Here is a 25731-nt window from a genome sequence, read left to right as displayed (position 1 = left end):
CCCTATATATATATATATATATATATATATATATATATATATATATTTTTTGTTGTCTAAAATCAACCACTTAATTGATTCTCGTAGCTATATGAATATATTTTGAAACAAAGTGTAGGGACCATAACAAGTGGGATTCATTCTGAATCAGGATAACTTGAGTAGGCAATCAAGGATCACTTTTCTTCTTTCATAGTCATACCTATCGTGTATTTTCTTCCTTCGTTTCCCCTTAAATGCAACTGTATATACACACTATTGGCACACACTCACAGATTGTACACAAATATACAAATACAAATCAATCAGAATTGTAAAAAGAAATGGCGGACTGGGGACCGGTGTTCGTGGCTGTGATGCTCTTCATTCTGCTAACGCCAGGGCTGCTGATCCAGATACCCGGCCACACCAAGGTTGTTGAGTTCGGTAATTTCCAAACGAGTGGTGTCTCGATTTTGGTTCATTCCGTCATCTATTTTGCTCTTATGTGCATCTTCTTGTTAGCGGTTGGGATCCATATGTACCTTGGTTAAGATCTATTGATCTAATGCCCGATTTTTTCATGTAATTCTGTCTTCTTTCATCATTGGTTAATCATTTACATCTTCTGGATTGGATTTTGTGTTCTTGTAATGTAATATATCAACGTTTTGGACCATTTGTTTGAAACTTTGAATGTTGTGATCATACAACCCTTTAACTGCTCGAAATTTTAAGTGTTATCAAGTTGTAAGGATGATATCATTAGCGTTAGATTGTTATTTAGAACTAATAAACATGGAATGATGTAAGAAATTTCCTTATAACTCAAGCCAACTTTGTGACATAAAAAAAAGAGTATAAACGTGGTTGTAAATCATGTCTGCTTGACGAGCTTCGGGTTAATTGTTTAAGCTGACATGTACCATGTTTTTATTTGTATAAATACATTAGCCCTAACCCCCCCCCCCCCCCCAAACACCTCTGACACTACCCTTTTAAGCTATTTATCTAAATTTATCAAACGTGTTAGACAAATATTAATAAAGTGCTAAACGTGTTAATCAAGATGGTTGGTTTGCAAAAATGGGTGAGCATGTCCACCTATTTAGTTAAGTTGATTAAACACGGAAACATGACCCGTTTATTATACAGATTCGACATGACAACCAAAAACCTGATGTCGTGTTGGAAATTACGCACCTTTCGTGCATCACATTTATTTCATGTATAATCAATAAAACATACGTTTAGCTAAAAGAGTTTAAATGCATACGCAAACCGGCAAACATGACATCAACCTGTAACCGTTTTATTAGTATATCGAATCACATCTTATATAATTTCACATTTACAAACGGGCTTGTAGCCAAAAAGTATCAAAGTGTTTGTTAAGGTGTAGTCCCTCCCAAGTGGTGATGGTTTAAATCTCATTCTAGATAATATACAATATTTACAAGTATGTTAGTTTGCCGTTTAAAAAAATATAATGTCGGGTTTTCAAATCTTACAAATAAAGAAGCTCAATAAAGTATAAACTTAACTAGAGTCTGTAATCAGTAACAAGAAGTGTTAACACGTTATCAGAGAATAATTTGATTTTCTTTATAAAGAGGACACCATATATAATATTATATTACCAATTTGGTACGTGAAATCGTAAATACAAAGCAAAGGGAATCAAAGAACGAATTGTATTCCATTTACGGGAACGACGTCCACGTGAACACACCTTTTCACACACTACGTTACACGTTAAAGCATATGATCACTCCCCAACTTAACTTGTGCATCCTGCAAAATCTGTATACATTCTGAATTCTCAAAGTGTATCTCTGAAGAAATGGCAGACTGGGGACCGGTACTCATCGGTGTAGTACTCTTTGTGTTATTGCAACCTGGCCTCCTTTTTCAGTTACCTGGTAACAGCAAGCAGTTAGAGTTCGGGAGCATGAGGACCAACGGCAAAGCCATTGCGGTTCACACTCTCATTTTCTTCGCCCTCTACGCCATCCTTGTGCTAGCCGTTCATATCCATATCTACACCGGATAATCTCAGGTTGATCCCTAGTTAATGGATGATGTGTTTTCTAATAATCTGTGTGGCATGGAATATTGTTGTTTAATTTGGATGTATTTTGCAAATGTTTTGGTTTATGCTCTTTATAAGTTTCTAAATTCTAACCAATGCTGCTGGTGCCCAATGTGAACGCAGAGTTCATTCTATTTGATATTAAATAAAAAAAATTAACAAATAAATCGTCTTTTTTTCTTTTAAGTGAGAGTAGATTACTTGGTGAGGAAGGGATTGTTAGGGGCATGGATTATGGTTTTATGTTATAACCTTTAACTTTTTTAGGAAAAACAAAATATATTTATTTTTTAGCATTTTTAGTACAAGTAATTGACAATATTTTATGGATATTTTTATCTCTATATCCATTAATACATGAACAAGTTTGTTTGCTTATCCGTTTTAGGGGCTGTTTGTTTACCTCTTAAAGAGGCTCTTAATGGTTCAGACCTCTTACTGGTTCAGCACTTAGTGGTTTAGACTGTTTGTTTCACGAGCAAATGTCTGAATGGTTAAGACATTTGCCTCTGAATGGTTAAGATTTATACAGAGTCTGAATGGTTAAGACCTTTAATCTGAATTGGTCAGACATTTATCTCTGAACGGTTAACCATTATACAGGCTCTTAACGGTTCAGACCTCTTACTGGTTCAGTACTTAATGGTTCAGACCTCTTACTAGTTCAGCACTTAACCATTCAGATGTTACCAAACAGCCCCTTACATTCATGATCTAAGATTGTATATTGCGTGTTAGAACTATGTACCATTTTGTACGTTTTAATAGTGTCACAATTTCATATTTTCGACAACTTACTCAACAAAAGTGAATACATACTCAACAAAAGTAAAGTACTTATGTGGAAAATCACTTGACAAAATAAGTAGATAAGCATTAAGAGCTTGACAATATGTAGAAAATGGTAAAAGGTGAGCAAGTGAGCCAAATGATATATTTAAGAAAAATATTTTTTTAAAAACAAAATAGATACAAAATGGTTTATATCCATTTCTAGCTCTGTACACATATTATTTATTTTGATTTTTTTTTTCTTTATTAAAAAATTGATCCCTAGAGGCTGTGGGCTTTTCATGAGCTATTAATGTTCCTTTTCATGGGCTTTTCAAAATATCACTATTATGCTTTGAACTGATACAACTCATAGCATATGTAACGACCTTTGATGGCATTACAATTGTTAAACCCTATTAATATAGAGATGATGTAGTCCAACTTGTAAAGAGTAAAATCATATAACTAACTAACTTTATGTCATCTTTTATCAACGACCGTTTATTGTTTACTCTATAAACCATTCTCTCTCTTTACTTATCTCACCACCTATGTAGAGGTGATAGTCGATTGGTTAGGTTTTAATCTTTAGGTTGTACCGGTTTAACCGTCTGGTAGAACTGATTAAACCGTCTGGTACACCCGGTTGAACCGCCCAATACACCCGGTTAAACAGTTTCTGAGTCAAATTCGGTACGGTATAAAAATCGGATTTTAAAACATTGGTTTCAACTGAACCCATTTTGCAGCCAAAGGTTCGGCCAACAACATTAATTAATGCTACTTTTCATTAGCTACTTTTACAGGAATTTCCGAGATGGTAGGGATTCTGAGATCAAAATTATGAACTAAATCATATCATTATCATCCTACGTTAACTATATTATATGTACAATAATAGGAATGGGATCAAATACAAACACTTAAGTTTGTAAGAACCATAAGAACCAATACATAATTGACAAGTGTCCATCAATAAAAAATTAGTTTAGGGGTAATTTAGACTTTTTGACCATATTTATTTATAACTAATTAAAAATAATTACAAAAAATATAATCAGCATAACACTATATAATTAGCACAACATCATTAATCGTTCTTCATTATCAGCACATCGTCCTCGAATCGTTCTCCATTATCAACATAAACGACATTAGCACAACATCTTCAATCGTTCTCCATTATCAGCACACCAGATGTGCTGATTATATCTACTTTTGGTGTTTGTTTGTATTATTTTGTAATTAACACATAATCAGCACCTTATTAGCACAAATATAAAACACCTTTTGTTAACTTTTTTTAAAAAACACTTTTATAAATACAAAAAGGTATAGCAATATGGTACTCATATTAAAGATAAAAAAATACTTGATTTTATGGTATATATTTTTAAAAAAAATAATGAAGTATATAAAAGTTATTTTAGTTTAAAAAACCTTGGTGGAATTTGTATTTAATAGAAAATGGTCAAATGACTAGCAATTTTACAAAATTACCCCTAATTTGTTAGTAGTAATTTTTAATTATAAGAGTTTTATTTATAATCAATATCAACCCTTGATTTAAATTAACAATGGTTCAGATCTGTTCTTACGGTTCTTATAATTAGCACTGTTTGTACAGGATCTCAACCCTACAATAATAAACCACTTCAAGTTTCATGTTTTGACATAAATCTCCTTTAACTATTTTAATATTTTCAGCTTTTTCCATTACTTGGGTGTCACAAATAAAAATAAGAACTTACAACATAAATGTAACTAGTTTGTAATTTGTAACTACTTTATATAATCATGTAGCAAAAATAAGAACAGTGATTACAACAAAGAACTAATGCAATTGTAAATGTATCACCAAAAGTTACAATGATAAAAACAAATAACTAATGCAGTTGTAAATGTATCACCAAAAAGTTACTAACAAGAAAAATATCATATCATTATACCATGGACGTTTTGAGATTCATCATTTTCCTTCAAGTTTGATAGTACTGATTTGCACACACTTGCACCTTTTAGAAGCTTGTGAGGTTGAGCATGTAGATTCTTGGAGTGGATCATCATAATCAGGATACACCATGGTGCACTTTGCCTCATGTGAATTCTTCAGCAAGTAACCCTTCACACTCGGAACAACTTTTAACAATTCACCCAATGACCTGCAGTCCCCTTCAAACAACCTTTGATAATGAAACCGACTAAAATCCATCTTCAAACACTTCAACTCCTGAAAAGGCGAACATCGTTTCGCCAAGTCCTCCAGAAAAAACGTCATCAGTTGAACAACAGCCGAGTAAAGCGTAAGCGATTTGGCATTATGTAAAGTATTAAACAACATCATCAGATCATCAAAGGTTTTCCTCCGTTGGTTTTCGCGACAAGAGCCAATGAAATCGATGACCACCGTGTCAAGAACAGGAAGACCACCACCCTGCAACCGCGGGAAATTACACCCTCGACAATTGAAATATCTAAGGTTTGGAGTCGTGAGTTGGCAGCGGTAATTGACATAGTAATCAGAGATGGTTAACTCCAAAAGTTGCGGAGCATGTACATTCAAAGTATTAGTAGTTCCATCTGTCTGAAGAAGATTACAACTCACCAATGTTAGCTTCTTCAATGCGGGAAACCCTGAGAACGGATCAAGATCCCCAATAATCACCCTTTTGAGATACAAACTGGTCAGTTTGTTAAACGCTCCTCCTGATCTTGGGCCCAAAAACGAGCAGCCCATGTTACTGTTGCTGTCTAGTTTCAAACTTGTTAATGAATCCGACGTCATATGTTCCAATATCGGCCAACTCTTGTCTTTCCTGCTCCGTATAATGCTTACATCCAGTTCTTTCACCCCTCCTGAAAACGCGTAATCGAACACTTTGTTTAAAATCTTGGCGCTGCATATTCCGTGGCGTCTGAATGTTAGTTTCTCCAGCTTTGCGGATCGACGAATAGATAATGTATTGAAAACGAACTTATCGAACTCGTTGAGTTTTTTGAAACCAAATGAACTGAAGTTGAGAAGTGGGACACAAGTCCATTTAGAAGCCCATGATTTCGATAGAACTGATGTTTTAAAAGCGTGTTTGGTTTCAAGAGAAGAGAGAATGTGAAGTTGCAGGGATTCCGGCAAGTCTGTAAGCCTGTCCGCCACTGTTGTGTCAGTTTTTTTTCCTTCTTCTACACGTAATCTTTTGAGGGTTTGCTTCTGGGTTGCCCTTGGCATGTTTATAGATTTGAAGTTGTGTGAGAAGTGTTGTAGGATCGCTAGTAATTTTATAGGTGGTTGTGGTTGTAAAATAATATCGAATGGAATAATATCCAAGTTACCGTATTTATGTTGAGTTATTGTATAGGTTAGGGTTTCATCTATTAATTAAAACGACTTGTTGTTTATAAGTTAACAAAATCTTTTCAAAATTTAAAACGTTGATTTTTTCAGATTTTCATAATCGAGTGGCATTTAATAAAAGAGCTATTTAATAATCTCCGATTGGATCGTAAGTTAACAAAACCATTTCAAAATTCAAAAGAATGAATTTTCAGAATATTGATCGATCGCGTTGCATTTAATAAAAAGTTCGTAGGAATCATCTCAAATTGCATATTAACCCACCCTTAATTTACACTTTTCATTTTTGTTTGCTTTTTACCAATGTTTTAAAAACAGGTTCAAACCGCCTAGTTGTACCGGTTAAACTGCCCGGTAGAACCGGTTAAATTGTCTGGTACATCCGGTTTAATCGTCCGATACAATCGGCTAAACCGTTTCTGGGTCAAATCCGGTACGGTATAAAAACTGGATTTTAAAACATTATTTTTTACTACTCAATTTATATAGTTTTTGTACAAGTTTGTGAAGCATAAACCATTAACTTTTTATTATTCAATTTTTTACAAGTTTATTTAGTTTTTGTACAAGTTTGAGAAGCATAAAAATCAAAGAAGGTGATTCTATTTTATAACACATTAATAGCTTTTATTTTTATTTATTCACGTAAAAGTTTTTACGTGCTTTTATAATAATAATAATAATAATAATAATAATAATAATAATAATAATAATAATAATAATAATAATAATAATAGTAATTATTATTCTTATTATTATTATTATTATTATTATTTTTTTGAACGACAAATGAAACTATTCTAGAGTGTACATTACACAAATAAATCCAAACTACGCATTCGCTTGTATTTGAATCCGAGACCTTCTCTCTAAGAGGCATGTACCTCTCTAGTCTCTACAAAGTGGGCTGACCCCACATTAGCTATTTTTATTACCATTTGAGTTGAGATTTTTTACGTGGTTTTTTTGTTGTTTTGACTTAGTTATTCTGCTTTCTACAAGAATGCTCTATATTTTTGTATAAATTGACGAATTAACACGTTGCAACACACGTGTATGAGTAAATTCTTTTACGTCTATTTTTTCATGTTAAATAGCTTTGTGGAAATGCTTGAATCCTAAGTCAAGTTGCTTATTCTTTTCTATATTTTACGGTCCCGTCTAATTTTTGTAAATTAACACGTAATCTGTGTGCATATATCAACATTTTTAAGTCTATTTTTTTCCTGACAGTGTCGTCGTTGCGCAAAGTCTTAAATTCTAGTTATTATTATTTAGTAAACACATGCTATATATTAAATAGATTAAATATACTTTTTAGATGTATGTATTATTATTAGTTACACTATAATTGGTGACAAAATAATTATACAACTGAATAGGAATAAAAAAAAAAACAAAATGAAATTTAAAGATCCGTGTAACGTAAATTAAACCATAAGTTAAACGAGCTCAAGCCTAGTCAAATTTAGGCTCAACCCCTTTACACCCCTATCAATAAACAATGTCGAAACTTTAACTATCTAATCTTGACATTAAAACCATCCTAAAACCCGAATATGGGTGATTAATATTCAAATATGAATAGCTAACTCAAAAACCCAAATTTTGAAACAAAATGAATTAGAATTCTTATTCGAATTTGGTTTGCAAATTTTCTACTTGTGCTAGTAAAAAGTTTGAATTCGGTTTTCGATTTTCGAATCGAATTGAAAATTACAATTTTCGAACTTAACCAATTCGGATGTCCATCTAAAAATATCAGGGTTAGGAATTCTGTATTCAATATGTCTAGGTATTTCACCGCATAATTAGAAGCCAACCCATAACATAAACCTTAAGTCACTCGCTAAGTTTTGATTATCACGTTTGACGAGTCACAATGCGTCTTTGTCCCTCAAAATCTCAGACCCTATATCGCTGTGGAGTGTTCATCCCTCGAATCAAAATACATTTATATGAAACTTTTATTTGTTGGCCCAGACGGTTCAAACAATCGTATCAATAAACACGAACACGATCAACAAACACGAACACGAGATATTGGGGGGACAAACCCGTGACTCTTTCTATTCAATCAAACAAAGATACGAACTTACAAAGAAAGGGACTAATAAAAACATTAACCTAGACCCCTATTTATAGTTAAGCTAAACTTGCTCTCCAAGGTAATTAAACCTTTCCTTAATCAATTACTAAACTTTATCTCCAAAACTTACCCAAAATAAATCAAACTTTAATAATAACTAATTATATCAATCTTTCACTTTGGCCCTTCAACTTTCAACTCATACAAGTTTTAGGATTAACTTTCAACATTCCCCCTTAATCCAAAAACTCGACTCGAACTTTCTTGACTTTGTACCGCCAAGGTCTTGAATCCCAAATAGCACTCTCAACTCTTCAATTTCTATCATTGGCCTGCCTTTATTCTTTCTTTTCATTTGTTTGTAACAAACCTGTTTAACAGGTTCTTCACGCTCATCATTCAAACCATTAACATTCATCTTAGATCCGAAATCATTGAACACTTTCTTTTCTTGAACTTTTCTATCTTCGCATATTTGTTGCATCACTTGTTCAATTGACAAGTTTTTTTTCTTCACTCTTCTTTTCTTTCTTTGTTTATCTAAACATTCTTGGCCATTCGACTTTGACCCAAAACTCTCAATTGGGTTAGCCTTTCTTTCTTTATCAGATCCTGTTGGGCTTTTCTTTCTGACTATTAATCTGAATTTTTCATCCAGTTCTAATTTTTCTTCAACAGATGCTCGACTTTTGACTTTCACATACGATTCTATATGTACAGATTTGTCAGCTAAATCCTTCCTTTCATTCATTACTATATTCTTTCTTTCATTATCATGATCAGTAGCAGGTTTCTTGCTTCGCTGCTGCAAACTGATCTTAGCAGTTTCTTCATCTTCAAAGTTGTTTGAGTTCGGAAAACATACCTGAAGATTCACACTCTTCTCTTCTTCATCTAAAGAAATTCTTTCGTTTTCTTTATTTAATCTTTCTTTTTCTTCACTTACCAAAACAGCTTGCAAAGCTTCTTCTTTCTCTACAGCTTCCTGAGCTTCTTTCTTACGAGCTTGCTCTTCTTGAACAATCGCATTCAATCTTTCTTTCTCAGCGATCTTATCCAATCTTTCTTTCTCAGCGGCTTCTTAAGCTGCTTTTTCTTGTTCTTCTTTTCGTACATGATCGATTCCAAGAAATCGAATCTTCAAGGCACGCCATACTTCCTTAGCATTCATGAGTATGCCAACTTGTACCAAGATGTCTTCCGGTAGGGTTTGACATATGTACCCCAATACGGTGTACATCTTCCTTTCATCTACAGCTACGTCGACTGTAGGTTCAATAACGTCCCAAAAGTCATAGTCTTTCAAAAATCCCTCCATCTTTATCGACCACACTTTGTAGTTCGATTTCGTCAATACCGGTAGTCCGCCATTCACCATCGTGTCTTTCTTATCCTTACTTTCTTTTCCGGTTTGGTATTTTTTTTAGTTAGAATTGATTCCCGATCCCGAAACCAATCTCTACTAAATAACCAAACACTACAAACTTTTCTTCTCTTTCATTCTTTCTTTCTTTAAGAAACGTTCTCGATTACTTTCTTTTCAAGAACGCTCTCATTTACTTTCCTACTTGCTTACTTTCTTTAAACCATCAAGAACAACATTCTTGATTACCCGAAAACAATCTTGCTAAACACAAATTTGTTTTTCTTAGGGTATAAGGAGTGGTTAAACACTTTAAAGTGGCAAACCAAAAAACCGACTAATGAGAGCGCGCCATGTCAATTAGGCAAAAGTGTTTAAACTTTGGTGAAAAATGTTGGCAATGGTTTAAACACTTGGTGAAGTGGTAAACTATTTTTTAAAAAAAAAAAGGAAAAAGGTGTGATTGGTTGAGATTGGAATGGACCCCACCCCATACCCCCCTCTCTTTTTCCTTTCTTCTTCTCGCTTCGGTAATGGCTCGCCGCTTTACAACTTTTGCCGCGACCAAACTTGGTCGGCGGCGGTGTTTGCCGCGCGGCAAACGGGTTTGCCGCCTGGATCTCTCACCCACACCGTATCCCCTTATGATTAAAGAAACAAACTTGCTTGGTATCTTCTTTGTTATTCACAATCTTGAACCTGAACCGTCTATTCAAACTCTAAAACTTGCTTCTTTTCTTTGATCAATTAATTTGAACAAATTAATTCTTTTAGAAAATTAATTTATTCTTTATTCAAAACAATCTTTCATACAAAACATATTAATTCATGACTTTTGCAAATCGATGATTATAATTTGCTTTCTGATGACACAACTCCCAAACAAACAAAGAAGATATTTTCTTTTTTTAATCGATGTAAGCTACTAGAGCAAATAAGATAATATTTTATGATTAGCACAAAACAAAGAGTCAAGTACCACACCTTTTTGGTCAACGCAACAGCAAGAACAAATTTATTGTCAAACGCAAACGGTGACGACACGGTTTCGAACGATCTTTCATAAGCTTTGATCTTCTATACGAGCTTACGGCTCTGATACCAATTGTTGGCCCAGACAGTTCAAACAATCGTATCAACAAACACGAACACGATCAACAAACACGAACACGAGATATTGGGGGGACAAACCCGCGACTCTTTCTATTCAATCAAACAAAGATACGAAGAAAGGGACTAATAAAAACATTAACCTAGACCCCTATTTATAGTTAAGCTAAACTTGCTCTCCAAGGTAATTAAACCTTTCCTTAATCAATTACTAAACTTTATCTCCAAGACTTACCTAAAATAAATCAAACTTTAATAATAACTAATTATATCAATCTTTCACTTAGGCCCTTCAACTTTCAACTCATACAAGTTTTAGGATTAACTTTCAACATTATTAACTTGAATTAACCCGGTTTAATACACAGGGACATGATTCGGTTAATTTGAGACAGTCAAATTTGATTCGATGAGCATTACATAGTTTCAAAGGTTTACTCTTTGTATAAAACAGAAAACATAAATGTTACAAACGGGACCAAATATGTAATTTACGTTAAATTTCAAAGATGAAATGAAACAAAGATGTATCAAAGTAGGCAAAAGATCAAATACAAATAATCTTAACATACTAAACATACAAATTGAAGGAAAACCCAAAAAGACAAGGTGGCATTTTTGTAATTACCACGAACTATCAAAGTTACAACAAAAAATACCTAAAAAAACACAATTTTTTTTTAACATTTTTTATTAAAAAATCGCTACATTTCGTTAGCAAAAAAAAAAAAAAAAAATTTTTTTTTTTGTTGCTGCTACTAAAAGTAGCGATTTTTTAATAAAAAATGTTAAAAAAATAAAATAAAATAATTTGTGTTTTTTTTTTATTTTTTAGATTTTTTAGGTTTTTTGGGGGGTTTAGTTTTTAGCATTTTAGCTTGGGTGGGGGGGGGGGGGGGGGTTAGGTTTTTGGGGGTGGGGGGGGGGGAGGGGGGATAGGTTTTTTTTTAGGTTTTTGGGGGTGGGGGGGGTTAGGTTTTTTTTTTAGGTTTTTTGGGGGTGGGGGGGGGGTAGGTTTTTTTTAGGTTTTTGGGGGGTGGGGGGGTTTAGGTTTTTTTTGGGGGTGGGGGGAGTGGTTAGGTTTTTTTTAGAGGTATTTGTAGAGTAACTTTGATAGTTATTGATAATTACAAAAATGCCACCTTGTCTTTTTGAGTTTTCCTTCAATTTGTATGTTTAGTATGTTAAGATTATTTGTACAAGAACTTTACCCATCAAAGTAAGAGGGGTCAAATTACAATTTACCAAAGTTGAAACCAGAAACGTACATACTACAAAGTACGAGGGTTTGAACTGCTCATTTCATTTTAGCCTTTTCTTCCTTTCCCTTTCATATCTGTAAAACCTTTCCTTCTCCGTCCTAGAGAGAGAAACTGCAGAATTTGGCGAGGAGAGAGAGAGAAGACGATATACATACACAACTATAACAACAATAGCTCCGTCAATTTTACACAAACTGGAGCTCAGAATGCTATAATATATATATCAATCACGCACAGAATCGTAACCCTAATTAGCGAAATCGTTAGACCGAGGTTAGTCTCTTTCAACTTCTGTTAATTTCATGTTTTTAGGTTAAAATTGTTACGGTTAATATACATGATCGTTGATTGATTTGGAACCCTACGCGATCCGTTGATTTGATCGTATTGATTGAAACTGCCGCATAAGATGCTTTGTAGTTTGTTAGTCTTTGTTTGTGTAACATTGCTGAACATCGTGTAGACCGAAATATTTCAATGTTGACTGTGTGATATGACTTATCTGCTTCATCGATGATGTTTTTATAGAGTGTGATGACACAGCAGTTGGCTGGCTATGTGTATTTGCTTCTACTGTTTGATCTCTTTGTGAACTGTTTAGGGCTTCCGTTTTGTGTTTAATGTTCGGAAATTAAGTTTGTAGATAGTTATTCAAGAAGAGACCGAAATTTTTTTCATGCTATCATTTGTCTTCCATGAGTGTTGTTCTATCTCTTTCTTGCCCTCTAGAGAGTTTTGAACCTAGGAACTTGATGGAATTTTGTAATGTTAATATTGAATAATACCATCTGATGATGGAGAGCAAGATCCTAAATTATGCTGAAATTTGGAACCAGAAATTGACAAAGAGATTATACAATCACCGATTCAAGGTTATCATATACGGATACTGATAGTGTTAGATTTTGTCTGTTTTGAGCATGGCTCACTGCGCGCGACCTAAGCTTGCTTCGTGTGGTCGGCGCAGGATTAAGGACTATACCCGTCAATTTGTTAAATATGTTGTGTTTAGGCTCATGAAGTCCTAACAAGATAGTTGTGTTAAATATAGCGTCGCTTTGTGCAAACCATTTATCAAGCATGGCCAGCTCTAAAACAACTTTGGCTTGTATAAAGATTTTTATACATATGCTTATTAAAGTTATATATATAACTAAAATGATTCTATTTTTTAACAACTTTCTACTTCTTCAACTCCTTGTGATATGTTTGCTTTTTTCTTGCAACTACTTGGTATTTTACCAAACAAAGTTCTCTAAGAAACAAAAAAGAAATAAAGAAATAGTAGTTGTATATTAACCCAGTGAAACTAGAGGACTTTTTATTTAAATTCTTCAAAAATCAGATACTGGTGTTACTAAATTCACATTACATTTTCGACAGTCAAGATCGATATTACTTTTGAAAATATTCTTTGGTCATTTTCATCATAGTGTTTGATGAATTGATGATGATTTATCATATTATTTTTTGGAAAGATGATTTGTCATATTATAATTTTTTCGAGCTATTCTACATTTGTAAGCAATTTTATTACTTTGTTAGAACATTCGGTGTGGAGGGGCATGAAAATGGGGCGTTATGCGACATGTGGCAGCCACGTCAGCACGCGTTAGAAAAGTGGCGTGGTGCAAAAAGGGAGGAGTGGAATGGGGCGTGGAAAGTGGTGTTTTTATAAACAAAAAATTAAAAAAATAAACATTTACCATTCAAAACCAACCCAAAATCCACCCACCAATGAAACACCGCCACCTCACCCACACATTTGCCCACACGCCGGTGGAGATCCTCAAGCCCCAACCACAACGCCGTGCCCCACACTGGACACAGGGTAGTTGGCGCCCACATCGTGTGGTCTTAGTGTCAGCTAGTTCACTCAATGGTAATCATCAGTCTACTTGCGTCCCTATTTGAAAAAAAAAATGGAAACTTGTGTACTTGAGGTTTTCATTTCGCTTCAGCTTGCGTCCATTTGTCAAGTCCTCGTTGGTTTAACCATTAGGTCAAAGGGTATTTTAGTAATCTTGCGACTTTAACACATTGAACCCTCCAGATTAAAACCCATAACACTTTGCGTCCTTCTGCACCTTCACCACATCAGTACCACTGTGCTCAAATGTAAGTCCACCTTGATCCTAACCATGAAATGCCATGGAACCCGCTGACCTGCACTTTGCACCACCACCATCGCAACCTTACCATAATAAACAACCATCACCATCCAAACACCAATAGTTACCGCCATTAACCACCATTTGAACACCGCCTATCGTTTACCATCATCTAAACACCACCTACCGTTAATTACTATAATCAACACAAATCACCATCATAACTTCCATCCGTCACTACTACAACTATCATCTATTACCACCATCACCTTCAACCACCATTTTCATCACCAAAATACCTCCAAAACAAACAAAGTGGTGTGGTGCTAAAAAAGGGAGGAGTGGAACGGGTCGTGAAACGTGACGTTTTTATTAAAAAAAATAAACATTAACCGATCAAAAACCACCCCAAAATCCACCCACCAAAGAAACACCGATGTCAACAAATCAAGAAACCCACATGTTTTAAACGGGCTCACTTGGCCTATGCAATAAAGGAACAAAATAAAATACGTATAAAGCAACACGTACACCAAATGAAACCCAAAAAAACTAACAAAGCATGAGGTACAACACCCCAATGCATAAGCAACTTACAAAATAAAACAATATAAATATCCCAAATATAAGCGGTTTCATTTGCGTTGCATCGACTTAGACTCATGGTTGCACCTTATCTGGTTGCTTGTCTCAAGCAGTGCAGTTGCCACGCCAAGAGTTAATCATCATCGCCAAAGTTATGTACCACCCACATAGCTCAGCAATGCATCATTGTTAAAAACTGAAAATTTATAACCAACAGTTCCTCAACATAGGCAACATACAACGAGCTCCATGTATCAATTGCATTTGCCAATCGCCACAACAAGAGTTAACCAAATATACAACAAAGCTCAGCAAGATATCATAGCTCTTAAAACAACAAAATCCCAAGTGACAGCGGTCTAACAAATCCCATAGACTAGTACATTCCAAGTAACAGTCACTAACATCAAACCCATAAACATATTAATCAACACTCTAGTCAAGTCTCTCAGATCCGTTACAAAACATCGCCATAAAGTGTAGGTTATCACGAACAATCAAATCCGACATCTAAAGTATACAACCGCCCAATCATATCTCGGGAACTTGAATCCATCACCATCGACTATAAAACAATTCCAAACCATCAAATCCTAGAGGAAGAAATGTTTTATTTAAATTGGATATGTTAAGGTTGATCTCATCAGTACTTGTGAGGGGTAATATAGACAATTGAGTGTGCAATTTTACCGTTTAATTTTACTATTGTAGTATTGTTACAGTTTGATATGTATAGTTTAAAATTGAGTATATACATATATGTATATTGTCAAACCTTGAATTATACATATATGTATATAGTCAATTTTAAATTATATATATGTGTATATTATGAAAAACTTAGGGAAAATGTGTGTGATTAAAATGGTAAAATTTACTAATCAATGTGTATGGATTTTATTATTTTTGTATGATTGATTATATGGAAATATGGTAACATTTGACCTTAGTTAAACACTCATAAAGCTGCCTGTTTTAATTCTTGATGTATGCGTGTGTGTTTATGTTATTGGCAGGATAGAAGGATGTGGTAGCATTGGAATAAGTTTATTAAAGATGGCGGGGCTAGAGGAATTAAAAAAGAAACTCGTACCGCTATTTGATGCGGAGAAGGGGTTTTCTTCAGGGTCAACTTTGGATCCTTCTGATTCTTATATGGTAAATTCATATTTGAAGTTTAAGGTAAAATGGTGCATTACAATTTATGATGACTTTATTGGTTTTGTGTTGGCTTATGTGAAGCTGTCGGATGGTGGGACGGTTAACTTACTCAGTAGATCTTATGGAGTGTACAATATCAATGAGCTTGGATTGCAAAAATGCACATCGAGACCGGTGAAAGATGTGGATGAAACGGAGAAAACATATCAATGTGCTTCACATGAAATGAGAATATTCGGAGCTATAGGCAGTGGTGCAAGCAGTGTTGTTCAAAGGGCGATTCATATTCCTACTCATAGGATAATCGCGTTAAAGAAGATCAACATCTTTGAGAAGGTCTGCATGTCCCTTGTTGTGTAGTAACTTATGCTTCTGTTATTGGAATGTAACAATTTTTATAGTTTTATGTTGTGAATGTTTGAGTACAGGAGAAAAGGCAACAACTTCTTACCGAGATAAGAACATTATGCGAGGCCCCTTGTTATCAAGGTCTTGTTGAATTTTATGGAGCGTTTTACACGCCTGATTCAGGGCAAATAAGTATTGCTCTAGAATACATGGATGGCGGTTCTTTAGCTGATATTATAAAAAGACAAAGACGTATACCTGAAGAAGTCCTTTCTCCGATGGTTAAAAAACTCTTGCAAGTAATGATGCTTTCTTTTTTCTTTTTCATGGTTTCTTTTTATATTTCATTATATTGATATTTCAAATACATATACTTTTTTCAAGGGACTAAGTTACTTGCATGGAGTTAGGTACTTGGTCCACAGAGACATAAAGCCTGCAAATCTGCTTGTGAATCTTAAGGGAGAAACAAAAATAACAGACTTTGGGATAAGTGCTGGTTTAGAGAATTCTATGGCAATGGTAATGTTTATCGTGATTGACATGTGCGCTCACATGTGTGGTTACTTCATTTGCTGTCTGATATAATCTGTAAAGCTAACAATTTGTTAAGAAATGTCGTTGTAATATCCCTATATTATTTTATGCAGTGTGCTACATTTGTTGGAACTGTAACATATATGTCACCTGAACGAATCAAAAATGAAAATTATTCATATCCCGCTGATATTTGGAGCCTTGGTCTTGCTCTATTTGAGTGCGGTACTGGAGAATTTCCATATACAGCAAACGAAGGACCTGTTAATCTTATGTTGCAGGTAACATATGCATGTCACTACTTAAATTCTTAGTATTAACTAGAAGTCTATAACTTTCTCATGTTGGTTTATATGTTTCGACACTAGCATAGTTAAATCATCATGTTTTATTACTTTTGTGTATGCTTGTCATATGAAGTTTCAAGCTGTAAGTTAAGTTGCCCGTTGTTTGATATCCAGATATTTGTTAGCTTTATAAATGAATTATAATGCTGTCAAGTAGAGGTGGCAATTTCATTGTATTTACTTATGAATGGGTTGATTTGGATTATATTTATATTTTCAACGGGCCAAATAGGTAAAATCAAGATACTTAGTTAAAAAAAGAAACGGGCCAAATATTGTTTAAAGTGTATCTATATTTTGGGACAAATATGTTTTTGTAGTGATATTTACCGAAACTAAAAAAAAAAATTTTGGTCAAAACATAGTTATCGATAGCGGCCATAGCGACCGCTATCGCGAATAGCGTGGCGAGGCGAGACATGGTCGCTACATGCTGTATAGCGCTGAATAGCGGATTCCGACGACGACTTCCGGCCGGAAACCTGCAATTTCTGCCGGAAACTTGCTGGAAACTATGAAGAAGAAGAGAAGAGCGGCTGCGTTTTTGTTTTTGTTGCTCCGGCCGGAAACCTGCAATTTCTGTCGCTGGGGAAACTTGCTTGAAACTATGAAGAAGAAGAAGAGAAGAGCGGCTGCTGCGTTTTTGTGCCTTTCTAGGGTTTAATAAGTTTATAGATTTTAACATTTAACCCCTATATCTTTCATTAGGTTACATTTAGTAATTAAAACTTGTAAAAATTTAGATAAAAGTGTAAAATTAGTTTGTGTATTTTAACATTTAACCCCCCCTATTTTCACTAGTTTACATTTGGTCCTTAAACTTATAAATTTATACATAAAAAGTATAAAACTAACGTTATATATAAAAAAAGTTATGTAGATAGCTATATTTAATTTCTTAAATTTTTGACTACCTTATCGCTAAACACGAAATAGCGGGCGCTATTTCATCGCTATCGCTACGTAGCATATAGGTACGTTGTCGCTATTCGCTATCGATAACTATGGGTCAAAAAGTGTTTCGGGTCAACCCAACCCATTTTGACTTGTATATAATTACTAGTTTTCACCAGCTACCAAATATGCCCATCTCAACAGATCCTGGATGACCCGTCTCCATCACCACCAAAAGACGTTTTTTCTCCAGAATTCTGTTCGTTCATCGATGCTTGTCTGCAGAAAGACGCCGATGCAAGACCAACAGCTGAACAGGTAATAAAAGAAGGTTAGAAATATGTTATAATCTGAAAAGAATTTTAATTTTTTTATCGAGGAACTTATTTTTATAATCGATGTACTTATGCAGCTTCTTTCACATCCATTTATCACAAAATATGAGGATTCCAAAGTGGATTTAGCAGCATTTGTCCGTAATATTTTCGATCCAACACAAAGAATGAAAGATTTAGCAGATGTAAGCTGTTATTCCTTTAAGACTAACTATTAAGTAATATGTAAAATTTATATTCTCTGTGTTTCTCGTATCAACAGATGCTAGCAGTACATTATTATTTACTTTTTGACGGGTGTGATGAACTTTGGCAATACGCAAAGAGTTTTTATAACGAATCTTCGACTTTCAGGTATACTTCCTTGAGACTGCTCCTTTTATTTTGATATGAAATTTATACATTATTTCAAATGTTATTGTACATCAGTTTACACGTAAAAGCTCACTGTGTCAATTCCTAAGCAGTTACACGACTCATGGTTGTATAAAATGACCAAATTACATCTGATAACGTGGGCTAATCTTGCTTTTCACTATTTTCAGCTTCTCGGGGAAAGAATCTATTGGCCCAAATGATATTTACACCACTTTATCAAGCATTAGGAGTACATTAGCTGGCGAATGGCCTTCTGATAAACTTGTGCATGTGGTTGAGAAGCTGCAATGTAGAGCTCACGGGGAAGATGGAGTTGCAATTAGGGTTTCAGGCTCATTTATTGTTGGAAACCAGTTTCTTATATGTGGAGATGGTATACAAGCAGAGGATGTTCCGGATTTTAAGGATCTTAATATTGATATACCGAGCAAACGAATGGGAACGTTTCAAGAACAATTCATTATGGAAGCTGGAAATATCATTGGCCGATACTCCATTGCTAAACAAGAGCTTTACATCATCCAGTAGATTACTAATAACAGGTAACCTGTAAACAATAGCTACTTTTGAAACCATTATCATTTAAGGGTTGGCGGGTAGTAAATGGGTTGTAATGAAGTTGTAAACGGGTTGACGGGTTATAAATGGGTTGTAATTAGTTGTGTGTAGACATCTCTTTATTTTTGTAACTTTAATTTAAAAAGGTTGCCCCGTATAATATTAGTATAACCTGAACATCACTCGTTTAATTTAAAAAGGTTGCCCCGTATAATATTAGTATCACCCCTATAATTTTTGACATGTTTATTACCTAACCCACATGTTCTGACATCTCTCATCTAAATGCATACATAGATTAAACGTTTTTTCTCGTTTGATGTCTAGGTGGTGAGCTATATATCACACCTCGTGAAGGGATCTACGCGTGAAGGGGGTTGTTCGTTCTTGCTAGAACCTATGTTTGCACATACGTTAACGTTCTACCTAAGTATAATGTATTTAACCTTAACGTTCTATCTGTGTATGTAACTTTGTATGTGACAGTTGCAACATATCGGATACCCTTCTAGTAACTTGCTCAACATATATTTAAATGATGTTGAGAAACATAGTTGTTTACCGAATACACTTTGTTAATTCAAGTAGTAGTATCAAAATTTTTATTTTTATTTTTAATTTCTTGGTAAGTAAATAAATTCAAAAGTCCATTAATAATGTACTTTCATGTATAAAAGCTATTATCTTTAAATGAGTCATTATTATGTCTATAAATATATTTAAAGTTCAATTAAAGACGGAAAATAAAATGAAAATTAATTTCATTAATCTGTCAGTTTTTTTGAACGACAAAGAATCTCATGTGTAAACCCGCTATGCTTGGGTTTATTCCTTGATCACCATGAGACCGTGTCCCCCTGATGTGCGGGAACCGGATGAAATTCGTAAACCCTTACCCCCCTTCAGGTTCGAACCCGGGATTAAAACCCTGATTCGTCCCTTCACCCAAATGTCCTTCGAAATGGCCCAATCGAGAATCTAACATGCGTCTCCACTAGGGAGGACAAACCTTTTAACCATTGAACCAATATCTCAGGACGTGTTGGTTTTTATTTTATAATCTCATTCCAAATTGTAAAATTAATAATTAAAAAAAGGTTAAAATTAATTTATAAAAAATACAATAATTGAAAAATGATTGATTATGGGCCAACAGGCCAACTCAAGCACTAGTGGCAGAATTTCTGGGAATCTAATGGGCCCCCAGTTACTCGCTCATTATAGCCTGGCAGTGAACCCACGGTCTACTCGCTCGCCACTATCACCATCACCATTTCACCGGTCCACAACCCTGTAACTCGTAAATAAATACCCATTATTATTCCCCTAAAAAACCAAATTTCAAAAGCGCGGGAATCAGAGCCGTTGCAAAATATTGGCGCCAAACCCCCCACAATTTAACTCGTTTTTTTCTCCCTCTTTATTTATTATATTAATCCCTCTCCCTCTCCCTCCTTCCTCTATACTCTTCATACTTTCATTTCCTCTGGTTGGCAAAACGAGTTGATTATTAATCAATCAATCTTGGGTTTGATTCAGAAAGCTGCGATTAACGGTTTTCGATATGGGTTTCTCGAAGAAGCAACAAGTGGATGGGGATTCGATCGAAGGGAAGATATGGGTGATTTCCGGACTCACCATGTGTGCTCCGTTGAAGTCTGTATCTATTAATGGTGAATATGATGAAAGTTTGGATTCGGGTTCAACAACGCCGACGAAGAAGGAATCGAGGGTCCCTGAAAAGTTTCGATGCCCACCGCCACCAAGGAAGCGTCGGCCGGTGTCCAACTGCCAACGAAAAGGAGATGTTGAGTATTTTACTTCACCGGAGTTGGATTCCTTCTTTGAACACTTTGCGAATTCGGAGAGAGGGAAATGCATTTCTTAAGTTTGTGTGGGTGTGTTTTAGTTTCTGTTTGGGCTTCTTTTTACCATGTATAGATTGTGTATATGATCATTAATAGTATGAGAATTAGATTTGTATGATGTTGTCTTTGCTAATGTTGGTTTTCATTTTTCATGATCAATGTTGTATTGTAGTCCTCTCTCTCTCCCTGAAAACATTTTTACATTTGGTATTTTTTTTTTTTTAAAATAAGCAACTCTTATTTGTATAAAAATTTCAATTTAAAATTACTTTGGTTGAGCCAATGAGCTAGTGAAGGAGTGGTAAGGAGAGACATGGTATTCTAAGTGACTTAGGTTCAATTCCTACCCCGAGTATTTAGTTTCTGCGGCACCTGGTGATGATTAGAGACTAGGCGAGTAGGCGGTGTTCACTAGTTCGATTTTTGAACTGAGCGGATTTTACCTTACCGCACTATCGTGCTTTCGGGCGAGTGTTCATGGGCTTCAGCCCTAGGTGAGGGTTTTCCCCGGTTTAGAAGGCGAGTGTATCCCGATGTGAATTTTACCAGTAGTTCATTTGGATGATTCGTTGGCCGTTCAAAAAAAGTTACGTTGGTTGAGCTCGAAAAACTTGTGAATGTACGTTTACACATGACCATACAACACTACAAGTACAACCAATGATTGTAAGAATCGTTAGTCGCTAGTCGGACGGTGGGGTACCGACTAGAGATTAATCGAGATTAGTTGGGACTAATCGGATTTAGATTGTTATATGTGATTTTTAGTTTTCTACATTTATACACACATTTTATATGTAATTTTTTAAGGATTAGACTATTTCCGGCCGATTAGAACCGATTTTTCTGGCCGACTAGCGAGGATTACCTAAAAATTAATCAGTGGTCGGCCGACTAGTCAACGATTAATCCCGATTTTTCCATGCTGAGTACAACTATGGATCAAAGCCCTCTTGGCCTCTTCTAATTCTCTCTACCAACTTTAATATTTGAGGAAGAATCTTACATCAATGGTAATGAGTGAGTCTTCAACAAGGGATTTATTATAATATAAGTATACTCTTGTTTTCAAGAATACAATGTACTAAAAAGTAAAAAGGACACCACTAAGAGAGAGAGGCATTTGGCCACAACTGATTAAAATCGACTTTGCATCACTGGTAATAATTTTTTGCTTCACTTATTTCTTGTGTTATCTAATTTTGATGAAAAGGTATAAAAAGACATGGTACAATCTAATTTTTTAATTTTCAATATAGATATTAACGAGAAGAAATAATGAATCATTATGGCTAAATAAAGGCTAACAAGTTCCTTTCCTTGTAACCGGTTCAATATAATAAATTAATGCATAAGATGCTAACAAAGGTGGTCCTATGGTCTAGTGGTTAGGACATTGGACTCTGAATCCAGTAACCCGAGTTCAAATCTCGGTAGGACCTTGTTTTTTTTTTTTTTTTTAATATTTCATGGTAATTATTCCCTATGTTTTTATAATTTCGATTCTATATTTTCTTGTTTCCAATATTTTTTATGATTTAAATCGTTTGATTAAGGAATTTGCATAAAGTGTTGGTTCTTGTGATTCTGATGCTTTTGTGATCTGGACAGTTGTTGAAAGCATATATTATTTATATGATATATTGATACCATGTTATTAAACTTTATAACGTCTCAAAATGCTGTTGGGTGCAAACATGAAGACCCGATCGGTTTCTTCCATTTTGGCTAGAGCCGGACTCATGGGTTGTGCAGGGGCCAGGGGGAGTCTACCGACTATTTCACGGCTAGCTTCTGTATGAAGAGGTTCCAAAGTAATCAGCGGTGGGATTCGTTTGTGTCGGGTGGACTGGTTTTATTGGCCTCCAATAAAAGTTCAACTTTTTATGTGGAGATCGGTTCTAAACAGAATTCTAGTTGTGGCTTCATTAGTGTCTAATTGGCGTGCTTGTCCATTCATCGTGGTTTTTAAGGTACATGCTTTTCGATGGTTCTGTTGATTTTGCTACGTAGTCCTAGTCGTGTTTTTTTCTTGTTTTGGTTGATTGGTTGGTTGGCGAAATTTCTCGTTGGTTTTTTTTTTCGGAGTATTGTTAGTTTCTCACTAGCCTTATATGAATATATTAGGTGATGTTAGGAAAAAGCTAGCTATGGGAGACTTGTGTAGTTTGATACTTTTCTATTAACTTGTTACTTGATCCTTGTAAAAAAACATATAAAAGTCATTGAAAAGATGGTCTATCTCACTATGTCTCTACATGACTCGAGTTGTATACGAGCCAAATACGATTTCCATCTTTCAACTTAATTGAGGTACACAAGTCGAGACAGTGTTGGCTCGGCTCACTCTTGTTAAATACCATACTGGCTAGGGATTATCTTTAAAACGAACACACTATTGCTATACTTTTGAATAAAATTTCGATAACCCAGATGCGTAAAACGCAATGGACCAAAAACACAAAAAGTGATTTTTTTTCTAAAACGTAATTGATAGAAACACAAAGAAATGTTTTATTTCTAAAAAAGAATGAACAAAAATCACAAAAGAAATGTGTTGTTTCTAAAACGCGATGGACTAAAAACACAAAGAAATGTCTTTTTTTCTAAAACGCAATGGACAAAAAACAGAAAAATATGTTGTTTCTAAAACGCAATGGACAAAAAACACAAAGAAATGTGTTGTTTCTAAAAGGCAATGGACTAAAAACGCAACGAAATGTGCTGTTTCTAAAATGCAATGGATTAAAAACACAAAAAACGTCTTTTCCCGAAAACGCAAGAAACTAGAAACACAAATAAATGACTTTTTTCTAGAATGTAATGGACTAAAAACACAAAGACATGTCTTTTTTCTAAAACGCCATGGACTAAAAACACATAAAAATGTGTTTTTCCTAAAACGCAATGCACTAAAAACACAAAGAAATGTGTTGTTTCTAAAACTCAATGGACTAAAAACACAAAAAAAATGTTTTTTTTTATAAAACAAATGGACTAAAAACATAATAAAAGTGCTTTTTTTCCTTGTGTTATTGATGTGCTTAAATTTATACATATTTATAGCATGATTTTATCCTCGCTTTACGATCGTTTATCGGAATGTTCACGTGATTTGATACTTAATTTTCCTCATTTGTGAAATTCCGGGTTTAGTTGATGTTCGCTGAGAATTGTTAAAGATTCATGAAGAAATGTGAAGTTTAGGACATTCTGTTTGTTGTTGTTGATGATGGTTAAGGGCAAGGCCATGCCTCACATAAACAAGGTCTTGCCCCAAACAAAATGTTTTACAAGCAAGACCCTGCCTCACACAAAGCAAGGCCATGCCAGTAACCCTAATTCATAAACTAGGCGTTGTATCCTTGCTTCCACAAAAGAAAGATGTGCACCCCATTTTTCTTCTATAGAACTCAAGCTGACCCAACAATAGCTTTAGACATAATCTCACGTTACCAAGTCCCAGCTACTACTCTGTAATAGTTGTCTTGAACACCGGGGAACCAATGGGAGTGATAGATCGAGTCAACATCTAATTTCACATAGAAGCAAGGCCTTGTCTACAATCAAGCAAGGCCCTGTTCCTCATGCCCTATAAGAAAAAGAGAACAACTTTTCTTTGAAGGGGAGGCCCTGGAGTTTTCACCCACCATTCTAAACTCCAAAATTTGGTGATTCCATCCATTTTCAAGCATCAAGAGGGCTTCCAACATCAAGAAGATCATCATTCATCAACCATCCTACTTCCTTGCTTGTTTATGGTTTGAAATTTCTTGATTTTAACCATGAATATTGGTACTTTAGCAAGTATGTTTGTAGTTCTTGTAAGCCCTATGGGCTAAACACTTGTAGTTGTCTAAACTATGTTGAATCTTTTGAATATGTGATGAATATGGAAATTGATGTGGTGATAAGTGTTTATTAATCTTCATAGTACTTGTTCTTGGAGTTCATATACATATTGAAGGTTGTTGTTCATGAATGTTTGATCACAAATTTATGCATGACGTGTTGGAAAACCCATGTGTAGATTATGTTTATTTAATCTTGTTACTTATTAGTTTGATTCGTAGCATGAGACTAGGAATGGTAATTGCTAACATGAAATGGATGATGATTTGAATATGTGTATGAATTCTTGCACTTGGATTTGGAAAGATCATCATAGTGTTTAGGTGAATTCTATAGTATGTAATTATGTTAGTATGATGATTTAGGCGAAGATTGTCTTCTAGCATGGTCATGCTTGTGGTTTATCTCAAGAACAATGTTAAAATGTTATTTACTTGAAAGCAATTTAGGGTGATTGGTATGTTGTTCATGTTAGTTTTCCCTAAGTTGTCGAGTTAGGAGTTTTGACAAATGAGTAACTCTTGATTAAAAGATTAACATCACTTCACAACCGAACTTAAAAGAACGATTCTTAGGTGATTAAAGTGTTATTCATTTTAATTTTCGAAAGAATTATAAAACTAGGAACCTTGACCGGAACTTAGTTATTCTAGAGGTTGTATCATCACTAGAGCTTCCATAGTTATCACATAGTCATTAGTGGATACTTAGTTTAGGCAACTTCCCCTTCGAAATT

The 25731-nt window shown here is 34.7% G+C and overlaps 4 protein-coding genes and 1 non-coding gene across 6 annotated transcripts; 4 read left to right on the top strand and 1 right to left on the bottom strand.

Annotated features, from left to right (window-relative positions):
- Window positions 1-118: 118 nt before the first annotated feature.
- LOC110904073 lies at window positions 119-2238 on the top strand. The gene is made up of 3 exons (XM_022149878.2): window positions 119-520; window positions 839-845; window positions 1808-2238. The coding sequence occupies exons 1-3, from the start codon at window positions 324-326 to the stop codon at window positions 2030-2032; spliced, it is 429 nt and encodes a 142-aa protein (XP_022005570.1). The 5' UTR covers window positions 119-323; the 3' UTR covers window positions 2033-2238.
- Window positions 2239-4761: 2523 nt separating this feature from the next.
- On the bottom strand, window positions 4762-6164 carry LOC110906005 (F-box/FBD/LRR-repeat protein At2g04230). Its single transcript, XM_022151365.1, has one exon. The coding sequence runs from the start codon at window positions 6069-6071 to the stop codon at window positions 4815-4817; it is 1257 nt and encodes a 418-aa protein (XP_022007057.1). The 5' UTR covers window positions 6072-6164; the 3' UTR covers window positions 4762-4814.
- A 5935-nt stretch (window positions 6165-12099) lies between these two features.
- On the top strand, window positions 12100-19893 carry LOC110904072 (mitogen-activated protein kinase kinase 3). Of its 2 annotated transcripts, none has more exons than XM_035983337.1 (11): window positions 12100-12294; window positions 15739-15875; window positions 15960-16214; window positions 16307-16525; window positions 16611-16748; window positions 16877-17044; window positions 18209-18322; window positions 18417-18524; window positions 18602-18693; window positions 18885-19259; window positions 19603-19893. In XM_035983337.1, the coding sequence occupies exons 2-10, from the start codon at window positions 15774-15776 to the stop codon at window positions 19243-19245; spliced, it is 1557 nt and encodes a 518-aa protein (XP_035839230.1). In that variant the 5' UTR covers window positions 12100-12294; window positions 15739-15773; the 3' UTR covers window positions 19246-19259; window positions 19603-19893. The 2 variants fall into 2 exon arrangements, with proteins under 2 accessions (XP_035839230.1, XP_022005569.1); XM_022149877.2 differs by having other exon boundaries at window positions 12101-12294; window positions 15734-15875.
- Window positions 19894-20839: 946 nt separating this feature from the next.
- Window positions 20840-21163, top strand: LOC110906004 (cyclin-dependent protein kinase inhibitor SMR6). The gene has a single exon (XM_022151364.2). It carries the CDS (start codon window positions 20840-20842, stop codon window positions 21161-21163), a length of 324 nt encoding a protein of 107 aa, XP_022007056.1.
- Window positions 21164-22513: 1350 nt separating this feature from the next.
- TRNAQ-CUG lies at window positions 22514-22585 on the top strand. Its single transcript has one exon. It is a non-coding gene; the product is annotated as a tRNA-Gln (tRNA).
- Window positions 22586-25731: the final 3146 nt, after the last annotated feature.

This window comes from Helianthus annuus, chromosome 14 (assembly GCF_002127325.2).
Source record: "Helianthus annuus cultivar XRQ/B chromosome 14, HanXRQr2.0-SUNRISE, whole genome shotgun sequence".
Lineage (NCBI taxonomy): Eukaryota > Viridiplantae > Streptophyta > Magnoliopsida > Asterales > Asteraceae > Helianthus > Helianthus annuus.
The sequence above is the reverse complement of the archived record's forward strand: the minus strand, read 5'-3'. Positions and strand labels throughout refer to the sequence as shown.